This window comes from Cyprinodon tularosa, unplaced genomic scaffold (genome assembly GCF_016077235.1).
Source record: "Cyprinodon tularosa strain WSP-4 unplaced genomic scaffold, ASM1607723v1 ctg314, whole genome shotgun sequence".
In the NCBI taxonomy this organism is placed as follows: domain Eukaryota; kingdom Metazoa; phylum Chordata; class Actinopteri; order Cyprinodontiformes; family Cyprinodontidae; genus Cyprinodon; species Cyprinodon tularosa.
In genome coordinates, this window is record NW_024039024.1 from 647,640 (window position 1) to 670,883 (window position 23,244).

The following is a 23,244-nucleotide window of genomic DNA, read 5'->3' on the forward strand; positions in this document are numbered from 1 at the left end:
CATGAAGCTCTCTGCGCACTGTTCTTGAGCTAATCTGAAGGCCACATGAAGTTTGGAGGTCTGTAGTGATTGACTCTGCAGAAAGTTGGCGACCTCTTCGCACTATGCGCGTCAGCATCCGCTGACCCCGCTCCGTCAGTTTACGTGGCCTACCTCTTCGTGGCTGAGTTGCTGTCGTTCCCAAACACTTCCATTTTCTTATAATACAGCTGACAGTTGACTGTGGAATATTTAGGAGCGAGGAAATTTCACGACTGGATTTGTTGCACAGGTGGCATCCTATCACAGTTCCACGCTGGAATTCACTGAGCTCCTGAGAGCGACCCATTCTTTCACAAATGTTTGTAAAAACAGTCTGCATGCCTAGGTGCTTGAATTTATACACCTGTGGCCATGGAAGTGATTGGAACACCTGATTCCAATAATTTGGATGGGTGAGCAAATACTTTTGGCAATATAGTGTATATATATATATATATATATATAATTTTTTGGAGGGGGTGGGGGTGTCACTGTAAGATTAAAATTTCTTAAAGCACTAGTTTGCATAAAACTACAAACTACTTTGCCGCAAACCACAAAACGCGCAAAACCATCATTTAAATAGGGCGTCTCCAACAGTTTTGCACCTGCCACCAGTTACGCAATCACTCTTGTTAAATCACCCGCAAACCATGGTTCAGCCCCTCGCGCAAAATTCCAGTTTGCGAGCGCAAATTACTGCACGCAAAATTGGATCTTGATAAATCCGGCCCTTTGTGTTTTGTGTAGCAGTTCTGAAAGCCAAAAATAAACAATAAAAAACATCCGCTTTTGGCTCCTCAATCACCTTAAGTCAAGTCACAGCAATGTGATGTTGGTTTTCTTTTTTTTCTGTTGAAAAACTATACTTTATACATATTACACATGATTTGTTAAATAACATGTTATTAATGTTAAAATTCTTCTCACTTGTATGCCCGATGATGAATGGACTTATTGATCTGTTTCAATCATGCAGAATTACAGAGGTCTCATAAAAAAATTAAAAAAACAGTGAACTACTTTATAGGCACTCACCAGTATAGGCAAAATGAACCAGAGATCTGAGCGCCTCGGGATCCACTCCCTCCATCTTTATCTCCTCTTGCTTTGCTTCCCTCACATCACTGGTAAACATAGCAGCAAAGTAGTCCGAAACCGCACTTAAGACAAGTCTGCCATTAAGGGGGAAAGAATGCATTAAGCATGCTATTTTTCAAAGGATTATGTCAGGTCAGTTTCAATTCAATGAAGTACCATTTCACAAAATATGTTTCAGTACACTTTGTAAAACAAAGTCAGATCAATTGAATCACACTGTGAGATGATCCTAGTTATCAAACAGTGCAGTTGAGTTACATTTTTCATTCAAACATGTTAAAGAAGTGTTCTTGTTAAGTAAATCCAACAGGTTGCATTGAATCAATGACTGGCAGCATTCATTCCTCTGGATGATTATAAAATGGGAATAGGATAGGATATACATTTAAGACGTTTTTCTTGTAACCAATATACGGTAAATGGAGGCCAATATTTTGCGTTTATCATATTGTGCTGCTTAAGTAACTAATATATAAAAAGTATAAAAAACTCAAAATGTATAAAAAAAACTAGCTAATCTCCGAGATGTCCTGCTGTGATGATGCAACTTGGGTGATTTTATGCCTTTCTAAGTTACTAAAGACATGACCTTTAACTATGTCAGTCTACTTTGTCTATGAGTGATTACATTGTAATATCCCAACAGCGGTCTTTATTTCTATAGTTAGATGTAAGGCATTGCAATAGTATTCAGCTGAAGTTTTCCACATTTTGTCACCAGTGTGTGTCTTCAGTCAACTGAATTTGGATTTTATGTAAAATGTGAACATGTAAAAGGAAAAATCATCCAGTCAACCATCCATCCATCCATCCATCCATCCATCCATCCATCCATCCATCCATCTTCCTCCGCTTATCCGGAGGAAGATGGATGGATGGATACACTGTCCTATAAGGTCAGATAGCAGTAGCATGCTTTTCTTCATCTGGTCAGCAATGATGAAAAGATGAGTTGGTTTAATACATCACTAAGCAAACAGGTGGAGCAAACACTAAATGGTTTAATTCACACATACAGGTGCTGGTCATAAAATTAGAATATCATGAAAAAGTAGATTGATTTCAGTAATTCCATTTAAAAAGTGAAACTTGTATATTATATTCATACATTACATACAAACTCGTATATTTCAGATGTTTATTTTCTTTAATTTTGATGATTACAAATGACAACAAATGAAAATCTCAAATTCATCATATCAGAAAATTAGAATATTGTGAAAAGGTTCAAAATTGATGGCCCCTGGTGCCACACTCTAATCAGCTAATTAACTCAAACCACCTGCAAAAGCCTTTAAATGGTCTTTCAGTCTAGTTCTATAGGCTACACAATCATGGGGAAGACTGCTGACTTGACAGTTGTCCAAAAGACGACCATCGACACCTTGCACAAGGAGGGCAAGACACAAAAGGTCATCGCTAAAGAGGCTGGCTGTTCACAGAGCTCAGTGTCCAAGCACATTAATAGAGAGGCGAAGGGAAGGAAAAGATGTGGTCGAAAAAAGTGTACAACCAAGAGAGATAACCGCACCCTGGAGAGGATTGTGAAACAAAACCCATTCAAAAATGTGGGGGAGATTCACAAAGAGTGGACTGCAGCTGGAGTGAGTGCTTCAAGAACCACCACACACAGACGTATGAAAGACATGGGTTTCTGCTGTCGCATTCCTTGTGTCAAGCCACTCTTGAACCACAGACAGCGTCAGAAGCGTCTTGCCTGGGCTAAAGAGAAACAGGACTGGACTGCTGGTGAGTGGTCCAAAGTCATGTTCTCTGATGAAAGTAAATTTTGCATTTCCTTTGGAAATCAAGGTCCCAGAGTCTGGAGGAAAAGAAGAGAGGCACTTCATCCACGTTGCTTGAAGTCCAGTGTAAAGTTTCCACAGTCAGTGATGGTTTGGGGTGCCATGTCATCTGCTGGTGTTGGTCCATTGTGTTTTCTGAGGTCCAGGGTCAACGCAGCCACATACCAGGAAGTTTTAGAGCACTTCATGCTTCCTGCAGCTGACCAACTTTTTGGAGATGCAGATTTCATTTTCCAACAGGACTTGGCACCTGCACACAGTGCCAAAGCTACCAGTACCTGGTTGAAGGACCATGGTATCCCTGTTCTTAATTGGCCAGCAAACTCTCCTGACCTTAACCCCATAGAAAATCTATGGGGTATTGTGAAGAAGAAGATGCAATACACCAGACCCAACAATTCAGAAGAGCTAAAAGCCACTATTAGAGCAACCTGGGCTATCATAACACCTGAGCAGTGCCACAGACTGATCGACTCCATGCCACGCCGCATTGCTGCAGTAATACAGGCCAAAGGAGGCCCAACTAAATACTGAGTGCTGTACATGCTCATACTTTTCATGTTCATACTTTTCAGTTGGCCAACATTTCTATAAATCCTTTGTTTTTATTGGTCTTCAGTAATATTCTAATTTTCTGATATGATGAATTTGAGATTTTCATTTGTTGTCATTTGTAATCATCAAAATTAAACAAAATAAACATCTGAAATATATGAGTTTGTATGTAATGTATGAATATAATATACAAGTTTCACTTTTTAAATGGAATTACTGAAATCAATCTACTTTTTCATGATATTCTAATTTTATGACCAGCACCTGTAAATATAATCCAAAGGCCACTTTATATCCGATTTTGAATTTATGGCTAGACTTGAAAAGAAATCCCTTTGACAGTTGCTCTATATCCTGCCTGACTTAACCTGAGGTGTTTTGCTCTTAGAGACACACATCGAAACACATGTATATTTAAATGCAGCTAAAGATGGTTCTTTGAATTACTGAATGTCGAGATAAAAAAAAGTTAAACCCAAAAGTTTTCCAATTTTTTTTTAAACATGTATCCCTTTGAATCCATTTTAGAATTATGCAATTTGTGGTGCTGTTCTATTACATAAAATCCCAATAAAAGTAGTCTGTGGTTGTAATGTGGCAAAAGGGAAAAAAAAAAAGTGGTAAGAGCAAGTTTGTAAAGTGCTGTATTCATATTGACAGCAAGACCTTTATGTCCATACATTTTCATTAAAATCAGTTTGAAAGTTTAGATGACATTTCAATAAACTGTAGCCTCTGGCAAAAATGTTTTTGATTCCTAAATTGTATCTTGACATTTATGATGCCTTGAGCGCAAAAAAAGTGAACTGATGCTGAAAATAAGTAGCAGAGGAGGCTGTTTTTGACTGGATGAGCATTCAAAATATAATTTGGCATTTAGGCTAATCCGCTCAGGGAGAGGTCTTTACCATTCAGGGGGCATATGATCTGTTCACTTCAGTTACTACAAATGCAGCCAGCCGACTTGGACCCACTGGACAAATATTGACAATCCTGTGGAGTCGAACATAGTTTTCCTTTGCACCAGACCAAACATCAATTGGCAGAAGTCGTACTCAGATCAGAGCAGCATATAGATGTTAAGACAAGCCTTTGAACATGTAGTTTACATGTTAGTTAGGTAAGTATCCACCACAAAAATCAGGTGGTTGATTAGAACTGATTAAAACTGGCTATTTATTTTCCAAGTGAACACACCATACCAAGTATCCCCTTCCTGCAAAATGAATCATTATGCCATTCGTCAAAGCGGATAAATGAAAATAAGGGGTTAAAATGATTATTTACAGGCATAAATTCTAAAGTTAGCCTTTGATCGGTGTATTTATACATTATTTATATATGCATGCCATTTCAAACTCATTGAGTTAATCCTTGGAATTACTAAATGTGTTGCAATCCAAGATCCAAATCAAAGCCTTAACGCCTCAGCCACTAATTTAATGAACCTCACAGACAGGACTGATTCACCTCTAATCTATTGGAGATGCAAGACTAATTAATGAAATGAAAGCAGGCAGAGGCACAAACACCAACCTATGAGCCGGTATCTTGTGATCTCCTGCTATCAACAGGACGTCACACAGCTGCTTGTGCTGGAGGTAGGTCTCCATTTTACGGAACGTCTGCTCTGCATGATTTGTGGCCTGGAAAAATTCGTCGGAGGAGTTGGTGGTCATTCTGGACAAATTGCTCAGAACCAACCTGTGGAGAACGAGACAGAAACGAGACAGACATTCATCACACCAGACTTGCTAGTTTTTTTTTTCTGAAATTGGGTTAAATGTAGGGAAAAACCAAGAAGATAGAATATTGATATGAATAGACATTAGAAAAAAGAGAAATAATAAATACATTTGTAATTTCAAGCTGAGTATAAACAAGGAGCCGGTAGCTGTACACATTTAGATAAGACAAAAAGAAGCTTATTAGGCACGTGACACCTTTGAATCCTTTTCCCTGCAGGACAAGTCTGTCTTTCTTGCCACACTAAGCTGAAACTAAATCTGTTATGTATAAACTCTGTACATGAGCAGATAGCTAAGTGTATCTTCCAATAAGAAGATAACTGCATTATATTTGCACAAGCAACCTGACAGAATAAAATATATATATATTTGTCATTCCCACGTACATCTGCAACATTTTTGTATGCATCTGCCTCTCCCACGGAAAACAGCGTCTTAACAAATAAACCAGTCTGTTTCATGCAGCATTATGGCAAGGCTGAAAGCCTCAGTCCCCAAAGGCTGCTAGATTACACGCTGTTTTGCAGAAATCTGAGTAATCCCTCACACTCATGGAAAATAATCCAACCCCGTCACTCTGGTGTCCTTCACAGAGAAAGTGTGTTCATTGACATTTCAGGTTGTTTGCTAAACTACATAACCAAACAAGCTGTCTCTCATGGAGTATTTATGTCACAGGAGTTCTGCTATTCACGGATAGATACTGCCAAAGGGGAAAAAAAATGAAGTGTAACTATTTAAGCAGCAAATTGCACCAGTATTTATATCACTCATGCTCTGATATGAAAAATGCTTTAAGTGGTTAAATTACTGATTTGTCAATACAAATAAACCGCAAATCCATAGTGTGATGCTTGGCAGCAAAATGTATTGGCACACTCACAGATTTATAAGGCAGCAAAGATGGAGCGGGTAATGGCTCTTATTGATGCCCTGTTTAACATGCTGTCTAAAAGTTTTTCACCAAACATCAAACATTTTTTTTGTTTGTTTACTAAAGGCAATGATATTGTCCCATGGGAATGTTTAATCTTGTTCTACAGTCATTGCAGTATCCTATAGTCTAATCTTTATTCAGTGGCTTTATGCTAAATCCAAAAATAATTTATCGGCCTGTCTGTGTATTCCCCACTGACTCTGGAGTCTCGCAAAGGAACACCAAACAAGACTGAATAAGCAATAGGGCCATAAAACTGAGATCCATTGCTTTTCTATTGGCTCCAAGGCATGCTGTAAGGGTTTTTCATGCCTACCAATCTCTCCGACACTAATTGCTTCGGTACCACATTCAGGGGAGCCGTAAATTTGCGCCGAGGTGTATATTGTGCTCCTAGTAGTGGGCTGCTCATCAGAGGTATAGCCCAATTTTATTAAGGTACTAAAACCTCGAAACAACTTGCAAAAGAGTAACTGCTGTGGGGACAGTGTTTCTCAAGAACATAACCATATTACTAAGCAATTCCCAGGAAAGATGAGAACCCATAAAAAGTTTACTTTCTATTTATTAGCAAAAAGGGGTAAATTAATAGATCTGAATAATATAAACCAAATAGAACACTTGCTTTTTTATCACACATTATCTAAGAGCAGATTTTATTCAAACAGCGAATGTCACCTGAAAACCTGTCATTTGGTCTCCACACCTTTTAGAGATTTCTCACCTCAATGAAACTAATTTCCACAGAGATGCTGAAGTGCTGAGATGCTGCTTATCTGAGGCGATGCAAGTGAGGAAGATGCTGTGCAGTATTTTACACTTTCCGAAGATGAGAAGGCTTTTTAAACAATGCTTGGCAAAATCAGCATATGCTAATTCTACCACAAGATTTAAATAAATCCAAAGCAAAGGAAAAAAACATAACAGTGAATTGAGACCTTGTTGGTTTTATGATCTAATATGTTCCTTTTAAAGCCATGACTGCTGTAAATGTTGAAGCCGTTGCTAAAAATCCCAGTCATGTACCAGCTCCATCCTTCTACATCAGGGAAAGTCGTGCCTGGCAAGGCCAAATGGGAAATGTATCTTTCAAAATGGATTACAACAGCTTTTTTCCCCTGAAGCCTGCTAAGCAGCTTCAACTGGTTTGAGAATCCAAAAATTCCTAAAGAACTTCTTGCATCTTGTGCCAAGTCTGTCTCTTTCATGAGATCTTTCAGCCTCTGTTCTTTGACAGTCACTGTTCTGCCACTGGGCTTTGCCTTGAGAGACATACCAACTTGATCTGGGGAGTAAGACTCAGATAAAGGATTTTGCACTCTGCATATTTATATATACACATCATTCATTTTTCTCAGTAAATGGATTTAGAATTAGACTATTAACGTACAACCTGAGATATCAAAAGAAATACATTTTTCTTTCTTTCTTTCTTTATTTATTTCTATCTATCTATATTTTCTTTCCTAAGATTTTTGCAGGTTAGGGGTTTGTAGCTAGGGAATACATTATGTTGATGAGTGTCTTCACAAAGACAGACGGACCCCTTAATGTGTGCGCTCGGGGTTTGGAGGCGTTCTGTAAAGAAAAAAAATTGCAGATCTTAGCAGAAAGTTCCTTGCTACTGGCAGGTTAACTTGCATAGAGAATGAGCTGTCATTACCATTAGACTGTCAAAGTTAGTGCATAAGCATATTGATATGCAATTTTTTAGTTCTGCATGCAGATATATATGAATATGTATTTTAGAAAGCTTGGTTTAGTATTTGAAAGCTTATTCATCCATCCTTCTAAAGAAGGTCATAGAAACTTTTGTCTGTCTCCAGCATTCTATGGGCATTCTATGGAGAGTATCCAGAAAGAACCCATGCATGCACTGGATGAACATGCATGCTTCATGCAAAAGGACCTCAGGCCATAACCTGAACCAAGGAGCTTGATACAAGACATTGGGACTACAAACGGTGCCACCATGCTGCCATTTGAAAGCTTTTATTAGGGCTATCTATGTTTTAGACAGATTGTTAATAATGTTTTTTTTTATATATAAGAAGGTACAAAATAACACATGAAAAGTATATTTCATGAAAAAAAAAGGAAACATGAAGGCTAAAACTGTTTCCTTCATCAAGGAAATTCAGGAGTAAAAAATGAAAACTGACAATGGGAATAAACTGTTATGAGGTGAGCCATGATGGTAGTAGACTAAATAAGGCAAATTGAAAAAATGGTTGAGTAGGTAATTATATTTAGCTAATTAAAAGGCTCTTAATGTTTATCACTTAAACTTCATAAAGCAGTAGGTAAAGGGTTTTTATGATTTAATTAAGAAAATGACTGAATTTAATACTTTCAGCATCATTACTGTTTAAAGAAAATATGTCCTCATTAGCAAATAAGAAACATGAAGTTCATTATCAATGGATGAGGCCATTGATAATGGTTTATACTTGTTTCCTATAATTCCGGTTTATCTGTAAGTTATTTTCCAGTGAAAAGGAAACAGAAACAACATCTCATAATCAGCTCTTTTCCTAGATAGAAGGAAAGAAACTTGAAGGCTAAAGCAATTTTTTTCAATGGAATGGTTAATGTCTGATTTGAATACATTTAATGTTTAAAATTATATCAAATTATAAACATTCATTAGTTGTATCCAAATTCTAATTGCATGATCATGATACAAAAAGATCTGTTATTGACATATGTAACTCTTTAATCACCAAGGACGCTATGTTTACTGGTTTTTAGACCCTTCGTTGTCTTTAGGGTAAAGCATCACTATCTTTTTTTCTAAAAACCAAAATAGTTTTTAACTAGCTTGTTTAACATTTTAGGTTTTTATTATTTAGTACCCCAGAAATCAGATATATAACGTTGTTTATTCTGATATTTCTAACACGGGAATTAAAATATCCACACCACAATAAACCAAATGGCTCTTTTCTTGTCACTGTTAAAGATATAGCCATATTTTTATTCTGCTCTCTAATGTTCTGTTTTAGATCCTCATCCTGGCCATCTGGCATTATTGTTTAAAAAAAGTCATGGCTCCTTCTAATAAATTAATAGAAAGATGTGTCACGGATTATGACCTTTAAATTAGTTTACATTTTGAAAGACACTGATTGAGTACAAATCTGATGGATGTGGTTGCATCTCTTTGAATCAAACTTTAATGCTTAGTGTTTACAAAGGTAAAAGAAAAGTAGTTTGACAATTTTTCCTGATATTTAGCTCTCCTGTATGCCATCTCAGAAAAAAAATACTGCTTGTGGAAATACCATTTTAGATTAGAACCGATGAAATAAAACTAACATTCTACTGTGTCTACTGGATGTGTCCCATGTAAACCATTTGAGTCTTGCAATGTTCTGATCATTCGACAAACACCTGAATTACTATTGGTGACAAGAACAGTGGTGATAGTATTTCTTTTTCTAAGGCAGAGTGGGAATTGAGATATCATTCAAACTAACAGCATGCTGACTCAAGTCTCTATTAGTGTTTATGTGCAAGAGGTCAGGGTTTCTATTCCGCTGAGGTTAACTTTGGTCATATATTCTCTATCAAGCACCACATAGAGGTTATTTGGATGATAGTCATAAGGGTACAACAAAGATTAAGAAATATACACTACCATTCAATGGCCTTTCCTAATTTGTATTACTTTCTACATTGTAGATATACAGTAAAGACATCAAAACTGTAAAGCAAAAGCAGACTTAACAAAACATTTCATATATATATATATATATACATATATATATATATATATATATATATATATATATTTTTTTTTTTTTTTTTTTTTTTTTTTTTTTGATCATCGAGAAAGCCAAGATCCTGTGGGACTTCGAGAAGAATGGTAATGGAAAACCAACCGGACATTGTGGTGGTGGACAAAAAGCAGAGGAATGCTGTTGTGGCCATTGTGGTTGACATAGCAATACCAAGAGACTACAACTAGAGAAATACCAGGGGCTCAGAGACAGCAGGAGAAAACCTGAAAGGTCAAGGCATCAGTGGTGATAGATAGATATAGATAGCTAGATAGATAGATAGATAGATAGATAGATAGATAGATAGATAGATAGATAGATAGATAGATAGATAGATAGATAGATAGATAGATAGATAGATAGATAGATAGATAGATAGATAGATAGATAGATAGATAGATAGATAGATAGATAGATAGATAGATCGATAGATCGATAGATCGATAGATAGAGATAGACAGTATAAATAGTATAATTTATAATAAGCAAAGTAAACGGAGACATTTTAAAAAAGATTTGTAACTTTAATTAGGAAGAATGGTTGTTTAACTCAGCACTGTCACAGGAGGTGTGATTATAAATATATGCTACACATTTTTTAATCAAACCTAGCATTGATCAGTCAGTTAAATACCCATATATTGTAATAAATTGACAAAATGTGAAAAAAAATTAAAAGTTCAAGTTCATAACCCCTCAACTGTCATGATGTCCTTTAAAAAATTTATTAATATCAAATACACGGAAAACACAGAAGATATTTATTTATGTATTTTTTTTAGATAACGTTTAACTTTATCATCAAACTAAATTCTGCATTTAAAGCTGGATCTATTATTATTATATGAACTATTATTACGTTCATATCCAATAGGATCCTTAAAGATGTTATCAGTTAATTCAGCTTGACAGCGGTTTGAAACATTGAAAGCAGGAAGCCAGAATGATTAAAAAAATTAAATCATTGATTGGATGGCCTATTTATATCAGTTGCATAAATTTAACTAATTACTGAGAGGCACCGAAAAATGACTGGCACATTTTTAAACTAAAGCTGAAATTTCTTTTTCTCTCTCTCTCTCTCTGACAAGAAATAGAAGCGTTCTCTAGTTTCAGCCCGAGAGAATGTGACAAATTACGTGTCAGGGATTTATGATGTGAGACGTAATAGGGCCACCCAGCTGGTGAGGTAAATAAATGTACATATCTCAGTGCCATCAACATCTGCTTAGCTACAGATGAATGCATGAGCCATGATGTGTCACACTGTCACTGGTCTAATTTGGGCTTTAGTTGTACATCACAACATGAAGAGCTTAAACCAAAGATACAGTTTCAATGAGGTGTGATCAGGAATAAAAAGTAATGGAGGTAATGCAAAGCTATTGGTGAAGTGACTTTTTTCATTTTAATTGATCGTTCTGGCTGGTCCAAAAGCTAGTTTCCTTGTAGGAAAAATAAAGTTAGATCATATGAAAATATCATTACTGTGACAGATATCCTCTAGCGTTTAACCAAGCAAACAAATTCAATTGGAGGAAAAACTAAAGCTTTGTTGAAAAATCTTTTAAAGTGATGTCAACATTCAGTATTCTTTTAGTGGGAGTTGTCAGTCTTTCACATCCTAACTTAATGCTTTTCTAACTCTGTTTTCCAGAAATCGTGTAAATCTAATTTACTGTGTAAAAGCTTGCTTTAAAGGTCACATTTAGAATGTTTGTTTTGAACCCTGTCTGGTCCATCCCCAAACCTTTTTATGTAGATTTTGTCATTCCATTGTTTATTTGGAGATAGGTTTGGAAACTGAAAAATATTCACAGTTTGCATCTCAGTTTTCTAACAGACAACTGAAGGTTTTGAGTCAAAAGTGGAAAACAGAATGGTATATTCAACAAAAGGATTTTGATTTGCCAACCTCTATGCAAAACCCTGCTTTTGGATAGATACAAACCAGCAATAGTCTTAAATCCTATAAAAAATAGCTGAAGTTTATTAATCATTAATAATGACACTATAATTGATGTTAGGTGCATAGACAAGAACATTAAATGTTGAAACGCTGAAGAGGGATGAATGGTTTTGTGTTCACTTTTGCAACCAGAGTATTGCAACTTTTTGTCTCTGTAACAGAATTGTTATTATTGAGATTTATTATACAAGGATGGGCTAATTTGCACCTTGCAGAAACCTGGCATTATAACAGCTCTTTTATTGAGATCACTTTAAATCCCAGACATCCTGATTAAACAAATACAGTATACTTCTAAAATTATCAGACCACTCTCATTTTCTTCAAGTTCTCCTGTTGTATTGCATGAGAAATACAACAGACACCTCCTACAAAAAGGGTGGTCGAGTTATTCTTTCACTGACCGTGATCAAATGAGAAATAAATTGATTCTGTGTTTGGCAATTAAGAAGCCTAACACTGTTTAGTAAGAAAATTGATATCTGTGTTGTAGAGAATACATCTCCCAAATGCCCGAGGATAGATTTTACAATTCAACAAATATTTCAATAATTCAGTATTGTTACCAGAATACGCCGGCCAACATGAACTTAACGATCCTAGGAGCCTGAGAGCTACACAGTTTCACTGCGAGGCACATCTTTTATGCATGCACTTTTTACACACAGGGACTCCAAAACATGAACATCTGCCAATTATGCCAACATGAAGAGAAGAATGTGGACTTGATTTTAAAGCCATATCTTAACTCGGAATAATTCATGCTCAGTTCAGGGAGCGCAGCCATCCACTGCCTGTGGCATTCACTCAATCCACACTGACACTATTTCACTGTAGAGCTAGACACTACGCATTCTGAAACACACACAATGAGCTCTATCTAAAACAAAGGGATAGGTTTACCATCATTGTTCATTTCTTTGCCAGGTGCACAGAACAAAGGCACATAGGAATCAGCAGAGCTTAAGGACCAATCACCTCAGAATGTCATAGGCAAGATAAAAGGAGAGTTTGTCTTTTCATCTTTAGTGTCAGCTGCTCCTGGCGTTCTGCAAGACAGTGTGCAAGCAAACAGGCTGACACACGTACGTTTCTAACCTGTTTACTTCCTGGAAGAACATGTAGAATCAAAAGCAAAGGTATGGATGAAGTGAAGCATTTGAAGGCAAAAGAAGAGATTTTTTCACTGAAAATCTGGTTTTGCGGGAGGAATTTAGTCTGATGCTGTATTAGCTCTCAACACTAAAAGGACTTAGTTGTGGCTGACTCTCTGGATAATTCATGTGATTTTACAACCGCCTCTTTTTATAGGTTTGAGAGATGATACATGATGCAATGAATCTTTCCCGCTATCCTCTTTTAACTCAAAGGGGGAAAAAGCATTAGTGTGGCATATAAAAAAATGAAGTGCTTTGAGGAATAAAATGAAGGAGCAAATAGTGTGTGATCTAGACCACAATATTAAAAAGAAGGAAGCAGTGAAGGCCCCAGCTTTTAGTTCAATGAATAATTAAAAAGGTTCTCTATTGGTTTACCCTGCCTAACACACTGTTGCCCATGAAGATGAGCTGTTCTCAGGTGAGACATGATGGTAGCAGACTAGCAAAAGCAAACTGAATAAATAGTTGAGCGGGTAGTTTTGATTTAGCTAATTGGAAGGCTCTTAATCATGTTTATCACTTAAACTTTATAAAACAGCTGATAAAGCACTGTTTATGATTAGACTAAGAAAATAACCAAATTTAACTGTTCAAGCGTCTTTGCTGATTAGAGAAATTCTGTCCGCATCCCCAATTAAGAAACATCATCATATTTTTCATCACAAGATGTTTCCTTAGGATAATACTTGTTTCCTTTAATTAATGTTTATCTGTAAGCTAATCTGCTATTTTACAGTGGAAAGTAAATAAAAGTATACCATAATCAGTTCTTTCTTTATTATCATTTATATTATGAATGGATAAGGAAGGAATACCAGTAACTATCTACCAGTAACTATAACGATCAGTAGCCATACCTGTCTCTGATTTCCACCTCTGCAGGTTCCTCTGTGCTGTTTATCACATCTTCCTGGCCAGATTTTGTTTGCTCTTTCCTCATTGCGTTGGAAGAGGAAATGCTCTTTGGAGACTCCTCGTTGACCTGGAGGCCCTGGATGTTGTTTGACTGATGATGCCAAGATTGATGACCTGTCCTGGCATAGACCGGAGTTGGTCCAGGTGTTTGGGACATGACGCTGTGGACGGGGCTGCTGGTCTTTCGTAATCCTCCAATACCCCTTTCCCGAGAATGGCTCTTCAGCCTTCCCTGAACGGGAGTTCCTCTGTGGTCCAGGCCATCCTGCTGGATGTAGCCTCCCACACTGCCCCCTCCGCCACCACTACCAGTAGAACCTTGAGATGAATGGCTGAACCAGCGCCAACGGAGCCTTAGGATCTGTTTCACATCAAACTCCTTCTTCCCTGACACAGACATCCTCCTCCTCTTCTGGGTTTGGAGATGCAGGCAGTGGTATGCTGGGTTCCAAAAAACATGGAGAGCAAAGAAGAGAAGAGCCTTGCTTTCAGTTTGCTCTGATTACAGTGAGCTTCTTCTGTTCCGTTACAGTCTCACTACTATCATGTCCACCTCCTCCTTGTAAAGCACCGCCGTTGTTATTTTTTTGCAAGGATGGAAAGCTGCTCTCTGCAGCTTTTGTTCCTTTGCCTGAGACTATAACCCTCCCTCAAAGTCTCCCTCCTGCTTTTTTCTTTCTCTCCTTCCCTCCTGTGCTGCTGCTGTTTCTTCTTGCTGCTGCTGTGCAGCTGGAGCTAAGATAATGCACATGCATGATCTACCCTCCCTCCCCTTTGCCTCTTCTTTTTCCCTTCCTCCCTCCCTCTCTCTCTCTCTCTCTCTGCCTGTCTTTCCTGTGCATACATTAACACACACTGCACACTCTTCGTCAAACACAGATATTCTTGAATTTTACAGAGAATAACTCTCTGGTCCTTCCATAGACCACTGTACTTCTGTTATGTGTAGGTAGCTAAATGTTTCTGTATATCTGAGTGTGAACGTGACTGACTGCTCCTGCTGCTTGGAGGAGGTAAAGTATTATGGAGCCTGGATGATGAAGTCACACCATAACAAAGTAAAGGGCTTCCTGTTTAAGAAGTGACTAAAAGAAAAACCTAAGAGCAAGCAACATGAATTAAGATTTTAACTTGTGCAGGTGTGTATATATGTAGAATGAAGAAACCCTTAGCATGAATATGTTACTGCTGGTTTGAGTACAGAGCAATCGATATGAAAACATGGTTGTCATGATCCTTGGTTATCAGTTTTTTTCCATCGTTTATACCTTTCAGCTTGTTCTACTCTCATTTCTTGTCATCTATTCCCAGTATAATCTAAATTACCGTAGTTTATGTTAGATCTTTTTTTTTGTTTTAGTTTGTGTTTCTCATCAGCTCTATTCATGTAAATTATTTTTTTCCCCTCAGTCTCCCCATGTTTCTGTGCTGAGCTAGTTTTCTACCCTTTATTTTTTTATCTTATCCTTCATTTAACCTCTCAAGCTCTGGCTTTATGTGAATATGAGTCCTATTGCAAACATGACAACTGTTTGATTTGCTGGAGGTTATTTTTTGCAGATTGTGTTATGGATATTAAGGGTATCTGCCAAAACATTTCTAGTCATGTAGAGTAAACAAAATCTGAATATTAATTTAAAATACATACATTGTCAGATTGCTTTGCAACATCAATGTATTAAGAAGTGTCATAATGTTAAATAAAAGAAAATACAATATACATTTTTTATGTGGCTTGTAAACAGAGCAGTGAAAGTTATGTCAATAAGAATAAATTATGTATCAGCAAAGAATCAACTGTTACTTCATCTACATTTCATTTTTATTACAATCTCTATATAACAGACAGATAAAAATGGTGCGATTCTCCCCCATGCCATTAGTCAACAGTATGTTCTGTAAAACTCACAACATGGAAAAACACTTCCTGGTTAGGAAATAGGAGAGAAAAGGATTATTTTGTTGGCGCACCTTTGTCAGGGTCAAATGAGTCACCTCATACCCTGCATTCTGCCATTGTTGTTTTTGAAATCTCAGTCCTCTGTGGGCTTTAAAATGGTTTGCAGCTTAAAGGTTGTGCTCATGCACATTAATATCTACTGAATTTAAGTCATACCACGAATCCTTTAGGGCTTCCCTACGAGAAAGATTCAATTTTTAATGTTAACACAACAGCAGAGGCTAGGATATTGTCAAACCATTAAACTCTGGGACCTGTTCTTAAGTCAGGCCAGTGTCAAAGAAAACATGTAAAAAGGATGCTCTCAAACAATGGGGTGCAAACAAACAGTAAAGATGCAACCATAACAAAAATACTTGTTATAGCAGCTTTATCAGGATATTTCATTATTTGCACATCCATTAAATCAAAAAATATTGAAGACTGAGCCATTTCAAGCCTTGTCACATTCTGAAGCCAATTGTGGCCCCACCCTTCCTATCGTCCTTTGTCTCAGCAATCTGTTTACTGATTTAGCAGCTCTGCAGCATGATTTTAATGTGTCGGAATCAGAAGATATCAGCATCGGCTGGTTACCTATAATGTGATTCTTACGTAAACTGGGATTGGAGTCTCTGTGGGTGCATGTCTGCTAATTCAAAAACAGAAAACTTGTTGCAATGGTCTCTTTCAAAAAACACAGACATAAACTTATACCATCACAGAGAAAAGAGTAATGAATTCCACTCCAGCACATATTTATGCAGTCTGCCTGTCACACATCAAACAAAGTCCCGTGGGGAAAACATCTTAATGTGAGGTAGCCGTGCAGAAAAGATATTCTCTTTCAGTCCCTTTCTTGAAAGCCTCAGCATTTACAAGTAAAAGACTACACCCTGATAAACATTCACAGTCAATAAGCTGCCTCTTTTAGGCAGAGCATCAGAAAACTGTCTCTTTTTGACATTTATCCACAGTTTTAACTTATTACACTATTGTGCAAAACATGGACTCTCAGCTTCAAAGTGAGAAGCAAAGAGAACACTGTGCACAGTTCACTTAACACAGGGAAATATATCTTAATTAAAAGATTAACCCCTTTAAAGCCAAGTGCATCATATTTATTACATGAGTTTTTGAGACCTCTGCATCAGTGTGATATTTTCATTCTTGAAAACCCTGACTTACATATTCAGACCAATGTAGTGAACAGAAAATGTATAACATTGCACAGAAATGCCAAATGTATCAAAATTAGTGCAAATAAAGGATCTAACGCAAACTAATAAATGTTATGTATTTTTATTTCATTTCTCAGAAAGTCCAATAACATCTCAAATTATAAACAATTAGAATTTTCTGTGAATTATTTCATGGACCAGGTTTTAAAAGATTAAAAAGAGCATAAGCCTTTCATGTAAAAAATGTGGCATTGTTACATTTCATACAAATAGTTTAAAGGTGTTCATATTAAAGTTTTTTAATCAAATACTGTAAGTTACTAAACAAAATAGGTTACATCAGCAAATAGCTGCAGGAGTTCAGCTTGGGTAATGTGTATTGCTTGATCCTCTTACTCAAGCAGAAGGGCTAGATTTAAGTTCAAATCCCAAAAGAACTAACTTTTTCAACAGGATCATATTGAGTGGCTATTATTGCATTGTTTAGATTTATAATAAAACAGATATGATAAACTTTGAAAGAATGTGGCAAATAGTTCAAATATAACAGTTTTAAAATGAATGTAAAATTACTTAGTATCCAATTTAAATTTTTTATAGCTGTTTAATCATATTTCGAAATGTAGGTGATAACAAGTTTGAGTAATAATTGTGAAATTTATTAATTTAATCAAGTATTACAGCGACAATTTTAGCCGGAACCACCCATTATCATAACACATTACATTTATTTGAACCTTTAACGTCACTAACTCCTGATTTAACATTCAAAAGCCCTGTATCAGTGTTGCCATATTAGTCCCATAAAGCCCTGCAACTTCTAGAGGTTTCCCTTGTTTGGCAAGTCTAGATAAAAGCCATGGCTAATTAAAAACTGTCTACAAACCTAAGGAGATCATTCATGTCCAGAGATAAAACAAAATGACAATCTGAGGTAGAAATTCAAATAGGCTGCTGATGGACATGTCATCCTGTGTAATTAAGCTTGAACTACTTATGAGGTGATAAATCTGTAACCAAGGGTTGTTTGTATGTATATATATATATATATATATATATATATATATATATATATATATATATATATATATATATATATATATATATATATATAGATAGATAGATAGATAGATAGATAGATAGATAGATAGATAGATAGATAGATAGATAGATAGATAGATAGATAGATAGATAGATAGATATCACCAGAAATAAAATCTGTCTAATTGAATTAAGACAATATACAATGAAGATTTCCATTTAAACCATGATCAAAAATATATTTTTGATGGGGAAGGAAAAGAAAAATCTTGAAAAATCTCAAATGTTACTTAAACCTAAACCTCACAATTAATAAATGCAACCCAAAGACCTACCAGCACTTCAGTCAGATAAAACAGCACAGTTGAACACTCCAACTACAAGTCAAATAGACTCTTCTATCTTAAAATTTCAATTTAAGGAACATTACTTTATGTATAGTAGAAAGCTATTACGCTGTAACCTCTTCAATTACCATTCTAGTCAAGGACACCATCTGCCTGCTCCACACATAACAGATGTGGTGCAAGATGTCAGCATGGTTTGGTAAACCACATTATTATTCAACATCTGCCTCCCCAGTGAACATACCTTTATGCCCTGATATATATTCCTGGAGCATGAAACACAGGTACAGTAGATGAGCTCTAGTTGCAACGTGAGCCATACATATTACTACAAAAAGTCCATTAAAAGGCAGCATTATTACAAAATCCATGCCTTGCCATTGCTGAAATAGATTTTGAAATGCATTCCACTGTCAAATTTTCAAGGGATATTATCATTGTTTATTACTAAATGGGTTACCCTTTGTATTGTTCTGAGAATGTGTGAAATACATGAATGTAGTCTCCTTAAACCTCAGCCGCAGTAACATAATCGTTACATGAGAACTGACTAAATGCTTTATGTGACAATAATTTGATTGGTCTATCCAAAGTAATGATTAACAAGAAGCCACAGTGCTGTAAACAGCATTAAGTATAAAGCACCAACACCAAAGGGCTCATATACAGTATTCACAAACAACTATGAACTACAGCTGTGTGCAAAGATAATCCATGATTTAAATATTACATTAGGCGAACATTTAATTATCATATAAACCATCTAAAACGAGTGCTGCACTCTTAAATAGGAATGCAGTCATCTGCACTCTAAAGAAGGAGCCGTATTTATGTATTGTCTCAAATTATGTGCTCACAGGCAACGGTAGTTCCTAGATCAATAGCAGTAACACATCTGGGCAAAGTAACAACCATGCATCGGCAAGAGTCAATGCTGTGATTAAGGAAGAAATAAATTAATTAAAACTAAAGGGCACATGGCTAACTGCTTATTGAAAAAAGTCTGTCTTGGATAATAAACAATAACCATAACATAGCTATTATCTTGAAATAGTTAAATCACATTTGGAAACCTCTCTCCTTACCTGCTAAACCGCCTTGTTCTTTTCAGTTTTCAGAGAATGAAAGTGGCTGCTAAAATGAATGAGAAGCAGAATTTTGGAGTTTTTTTCCAGCTCTTTCTTGTCCCATGTCCCGCCTTCACTAAAAACATGTTTGTCTTCAACAGAGAGGAAAGGGGCAGCTTCCTCTTTTGAAGGAAACTCCTGTTGGTTTCCTTCCTTAGCACTGGAAAAACAATTGCATTCAAAGAACCAGGAACTCTGGAAACACATCCTGTGTTCAAGGCAAAAACACAGCTTTCACAAAGAATTATCCTTCCCAGCACTATTGTAACCACGACTTTGAATTTTTGCTTGTTAGACATCAGAAATTAAAGCAGCACATGCACTTTTTAGAAAAACAAAGCTTTATTATTATACAGTTGAAAAAAGAGCTTAAAATTAAGCTTTAAGGTAGAATATGTATAGGTTACCTTAAAGACTTTGTGTTATTAAAAATGTGCTTTATAAGTAATATTTTGTTTTTTTTTTAGGTACATAAAATCGTGATTTGCTTTTTAAAAATGGCCAAACAATATCCATTTTATGGTGATAATTGTAATAGTTTATGCTGTAATGAGCAAAGCTTTTAAAAGTTGTAGTTTTCACTTTGCAAGACAATCATTATTCATATGGAGAATTAAAAGGGACAAAGTTAAATAAATATATCAATAAATAGATAAATGTGAATGTACTGTGAAATAAATAAATTAACCTAAAATGAATAAATGTACAATGAAATAATTGAGTAACCTTTTTAACATATAATTTGATAGTTAAATTAATCTTCAAATTATGAAATTGACAATTAAATTACTAAATGTACCATTAAATAATTAACTACTAATTTTAAATGGTGTAATTGTTAAATAAATGTTAAGTAATTGTTAATATTGTTAAATAAATGTATTTATCAAATTATAAAATACACAATTACAGGGTAAAATTAAACATATATTAATTAAGTATGTGTTTTATATGGTGATATTAAATATATAAAATTTTATTTAAAGCTATTTGTGAAGTAGTTTTTAAAAGACCCACCCTCTCCACTTTAAAAACAAATGCACGTGCAAGAGCATGCACGAGCACATTTCTCCTTGTGCATTCCCTGTTTAAAATGTGCTGTTCTCATAGCTTATACAAGCTTACTGTGTCCACATACAGTGGGGACTATAAAGTGGACTTTATAGTGAACTCTGTTAACTGATTGTTCAGACAGACGATCACTGCTTTTTCCTATGTTGGTCACGTAACTCTTCCTGCACTGCGCTGTGTCTGCGCTATCTTTTTTATTTGTCGCCGCTGTCGGGTAGCGGCAGCCTATGGCGACAGCAGGCCGCTGTGACAGCAAATCCCATAATGCTTTGCAAGGAAAGCAATCCGAGCAAAACATTCTGGGATACATCTGCCTCTTCTGAGGCCTTTCTTTTCTTTTCATACATTTCGTAGACACCTTTTCTCTTATGACTCTTGGCTATTTTCAAAGAACCGCGGTGAAAAGGGTGAGCTTCAGTGAGTAAAACTAAAACTGTAGCACAACACACATGTGGCTGAAAGTGTGCATGCGCAGAAGATATAACTAACAGGGCGACAACATAGGAAGGCCTTACATGAACATATCACCAGAATGACTTTTGACAATTAGGAGGACCAGGTATTTAGATGATCCACCCAGAAATAAAAGATTGTCCTTTACACCTTAAAAATGCATTTATTAGAATTTAACATACTGTATTTAAAAGGACTTAACCTTTTAGAGATATGTCTGACCAAATTAGGAATAAAGAGGCTAGAGTTGCTAAACAAAAGTTTGTGGTGAAGACATCACCACATGTTGTTTTAGCTATTTACCGTGAAACTATTGACCTTAGTCACAGATGTCAGGGTATCTATGGGAACTGCTTAAATGAACCCCTTGAATTACTCTGTAAAGTTAATGGTTTAATTTTTCCCAAGAGTCTTCTCCGTGGATGGCATGTTATAAATAAATAAATACAGAGTGAAATGATTAGATATTCAATTATATAGAAAAATTATATAGAAAATTATATAATTACATATAAAAAAAAATTTATCATATAATGTCATCACTAGAAACACAAAGCTAACTGTTTAAAGCCATGTGTAATTGCGCATTACAAAATTTTATAATACATTTTACTATCAAACTATGTAATGAATGTTTAAATAAAATACTGTTGGGTGTGAGAGTCTTTTCTATGTTTTTCTACAGTTAAGTACGTACACCTGTTCTTTATTGAACCTCTGCCTATTTAAGGAGTTTGATGCCAGCTCTTCGATGCCATATTGTTAACCCATCTTGGAACTTCAAGCCCTCATGACTCTTTGCTTTCTCCTGTGTTTTCACCGATCTTAATCTGTTTTTTTTTTTTTTTTCTCACCTTGTTCCTCTCAGGTTTTTTATGCTTCTCTGTAGTGATGGTGAGATGAAGCCTCATGAGGCATCGAACTACACATTTAATGAAGCTTCATGTGAACATGTCCCCACCTACTGGTGGAGTGCATAACTATAGTTAGCAATATAATCTGGGATTTCTTTTCTTTTTTGTCATGTTTTTTTCATTTCAGTTCCTTTAAAATTGCTAATAATTGGTGTGTATAATAAAATCTTTTGTGTGTAAAATTTCATAGAAAAGAACGATCTTTTAAGGTACACTGTTTTTCTTTCGTTTTAGTGAGATAGTGTGTGCAAGCTGGACAATGATGAGCAAAATCAAAGGTGTTACTAACTTTTATTCAAAATATTAGTTTTTCCATCGTTTTTGGTTTTAATTTGGTTGAAAGTTATGTGGACAACCAATCTTTAGGTTGAAAAAAACAATCTCATTTATTTTGTAGGGTTTTACTAAATCAATGCTGGTAAAAGGGCAAACCAATACAAATTGGTGACTTTGACCAAAGTAGTGATTGATTTTGAACCAACAATCCTTTGATTAAAAGGTAAAGTTTAAGAGGAGACACCAGTTTCAGCACTAACTTTTTGTAGAAAGTAATACTGTATAGTAATGATACAACTGAAATCGTTGGTCATTTTCTTATCATTTATATTATTTAATCTAACCAAAAATATTTTAACCAATTAGATTGGTTGTTTTTCCAACATATTTTTAGAGTATATCAGTATCTATCCAACTGATCGCAACTGTCCTACAAAGTCCCACATCTTGACTGAATACTGAGGGTGTTTAGATGCCTGTCGAAGTTTGCGGGCGACCTGAACCACTTTCCAAAGTGGTCAGGTGGTATGGTGATAGCAATGCTTCTCACGTTGTTGATTTTGGCCCCTCCCTTAAATGAAGCAAGTCTTGATACGCGCTTCATGGAAACATCCCCTCCACTACTTAATACACATCTCGAAACCTCGGCTCATCTCATAACATCACTACTCCTCTGGATTGTGCTCCAGAACAGATCGTCCTCCAACTGCAACTATCTACAAATGCTTTGTGTAAACTCTAGTGTATTAACTGGCTGACAGCTGTTGACTCCTTTGTGGACATCTCTGTACAAACCTGATAAGCTTTCCACCATGCTCTTGAGACCATCATTATTGACCTCAGTCTCAACCACCTCAGATTTCATTTCTCCCTGACTCAGCTCCTGGATTCCAACGGAAACC

At 36.0% G+C, this 23,244-nt stretch overlaps 1 protein-coding gene across 4 annotated transcripts in view; it reads right to left on the minus strand.

Moving 5' to 3' along the window:
- The window catches only part of klhl4 (kelch-like family member 4), a 43,467-nt gene extending 23,743 nt beyond the window's left edge, over positions 1-19,724 (minus strand). Inside the window, exons 1-4 of one of the 4 annotated variants that reach the window (XM_038292596.1) lie at positions 19,587-19,704; positions 13,936-14,434; positions 5,019-5,186; positions 1,060-1,196 (exon numbers count right to left, since the gene is read on the minus strand). In XM_038292596.1, coding sequence (XP_038148524.1) covers positions 1,060-1,196; positions 5,019-5,186; positions 13,936-14,393 — 763 coding nt within the window. In that variant the 5' untranslated portion in view covers positions 14,394-14,434; positions 19,587-19,704. Of the gene's footprint in view, positions 1-1,059; positions 1,197-5,018; positions 5,187-13,935; positions 14,738-19,586 lie in introns of those variants that run through there. The other 3 variants (XM_038292597.1, XM_038292595.1, XM_038292598.1) reach the window with 3 other exon arrangements.
- Positions 19,725-23,244: the final 3,520 nt, after the last annotated feature.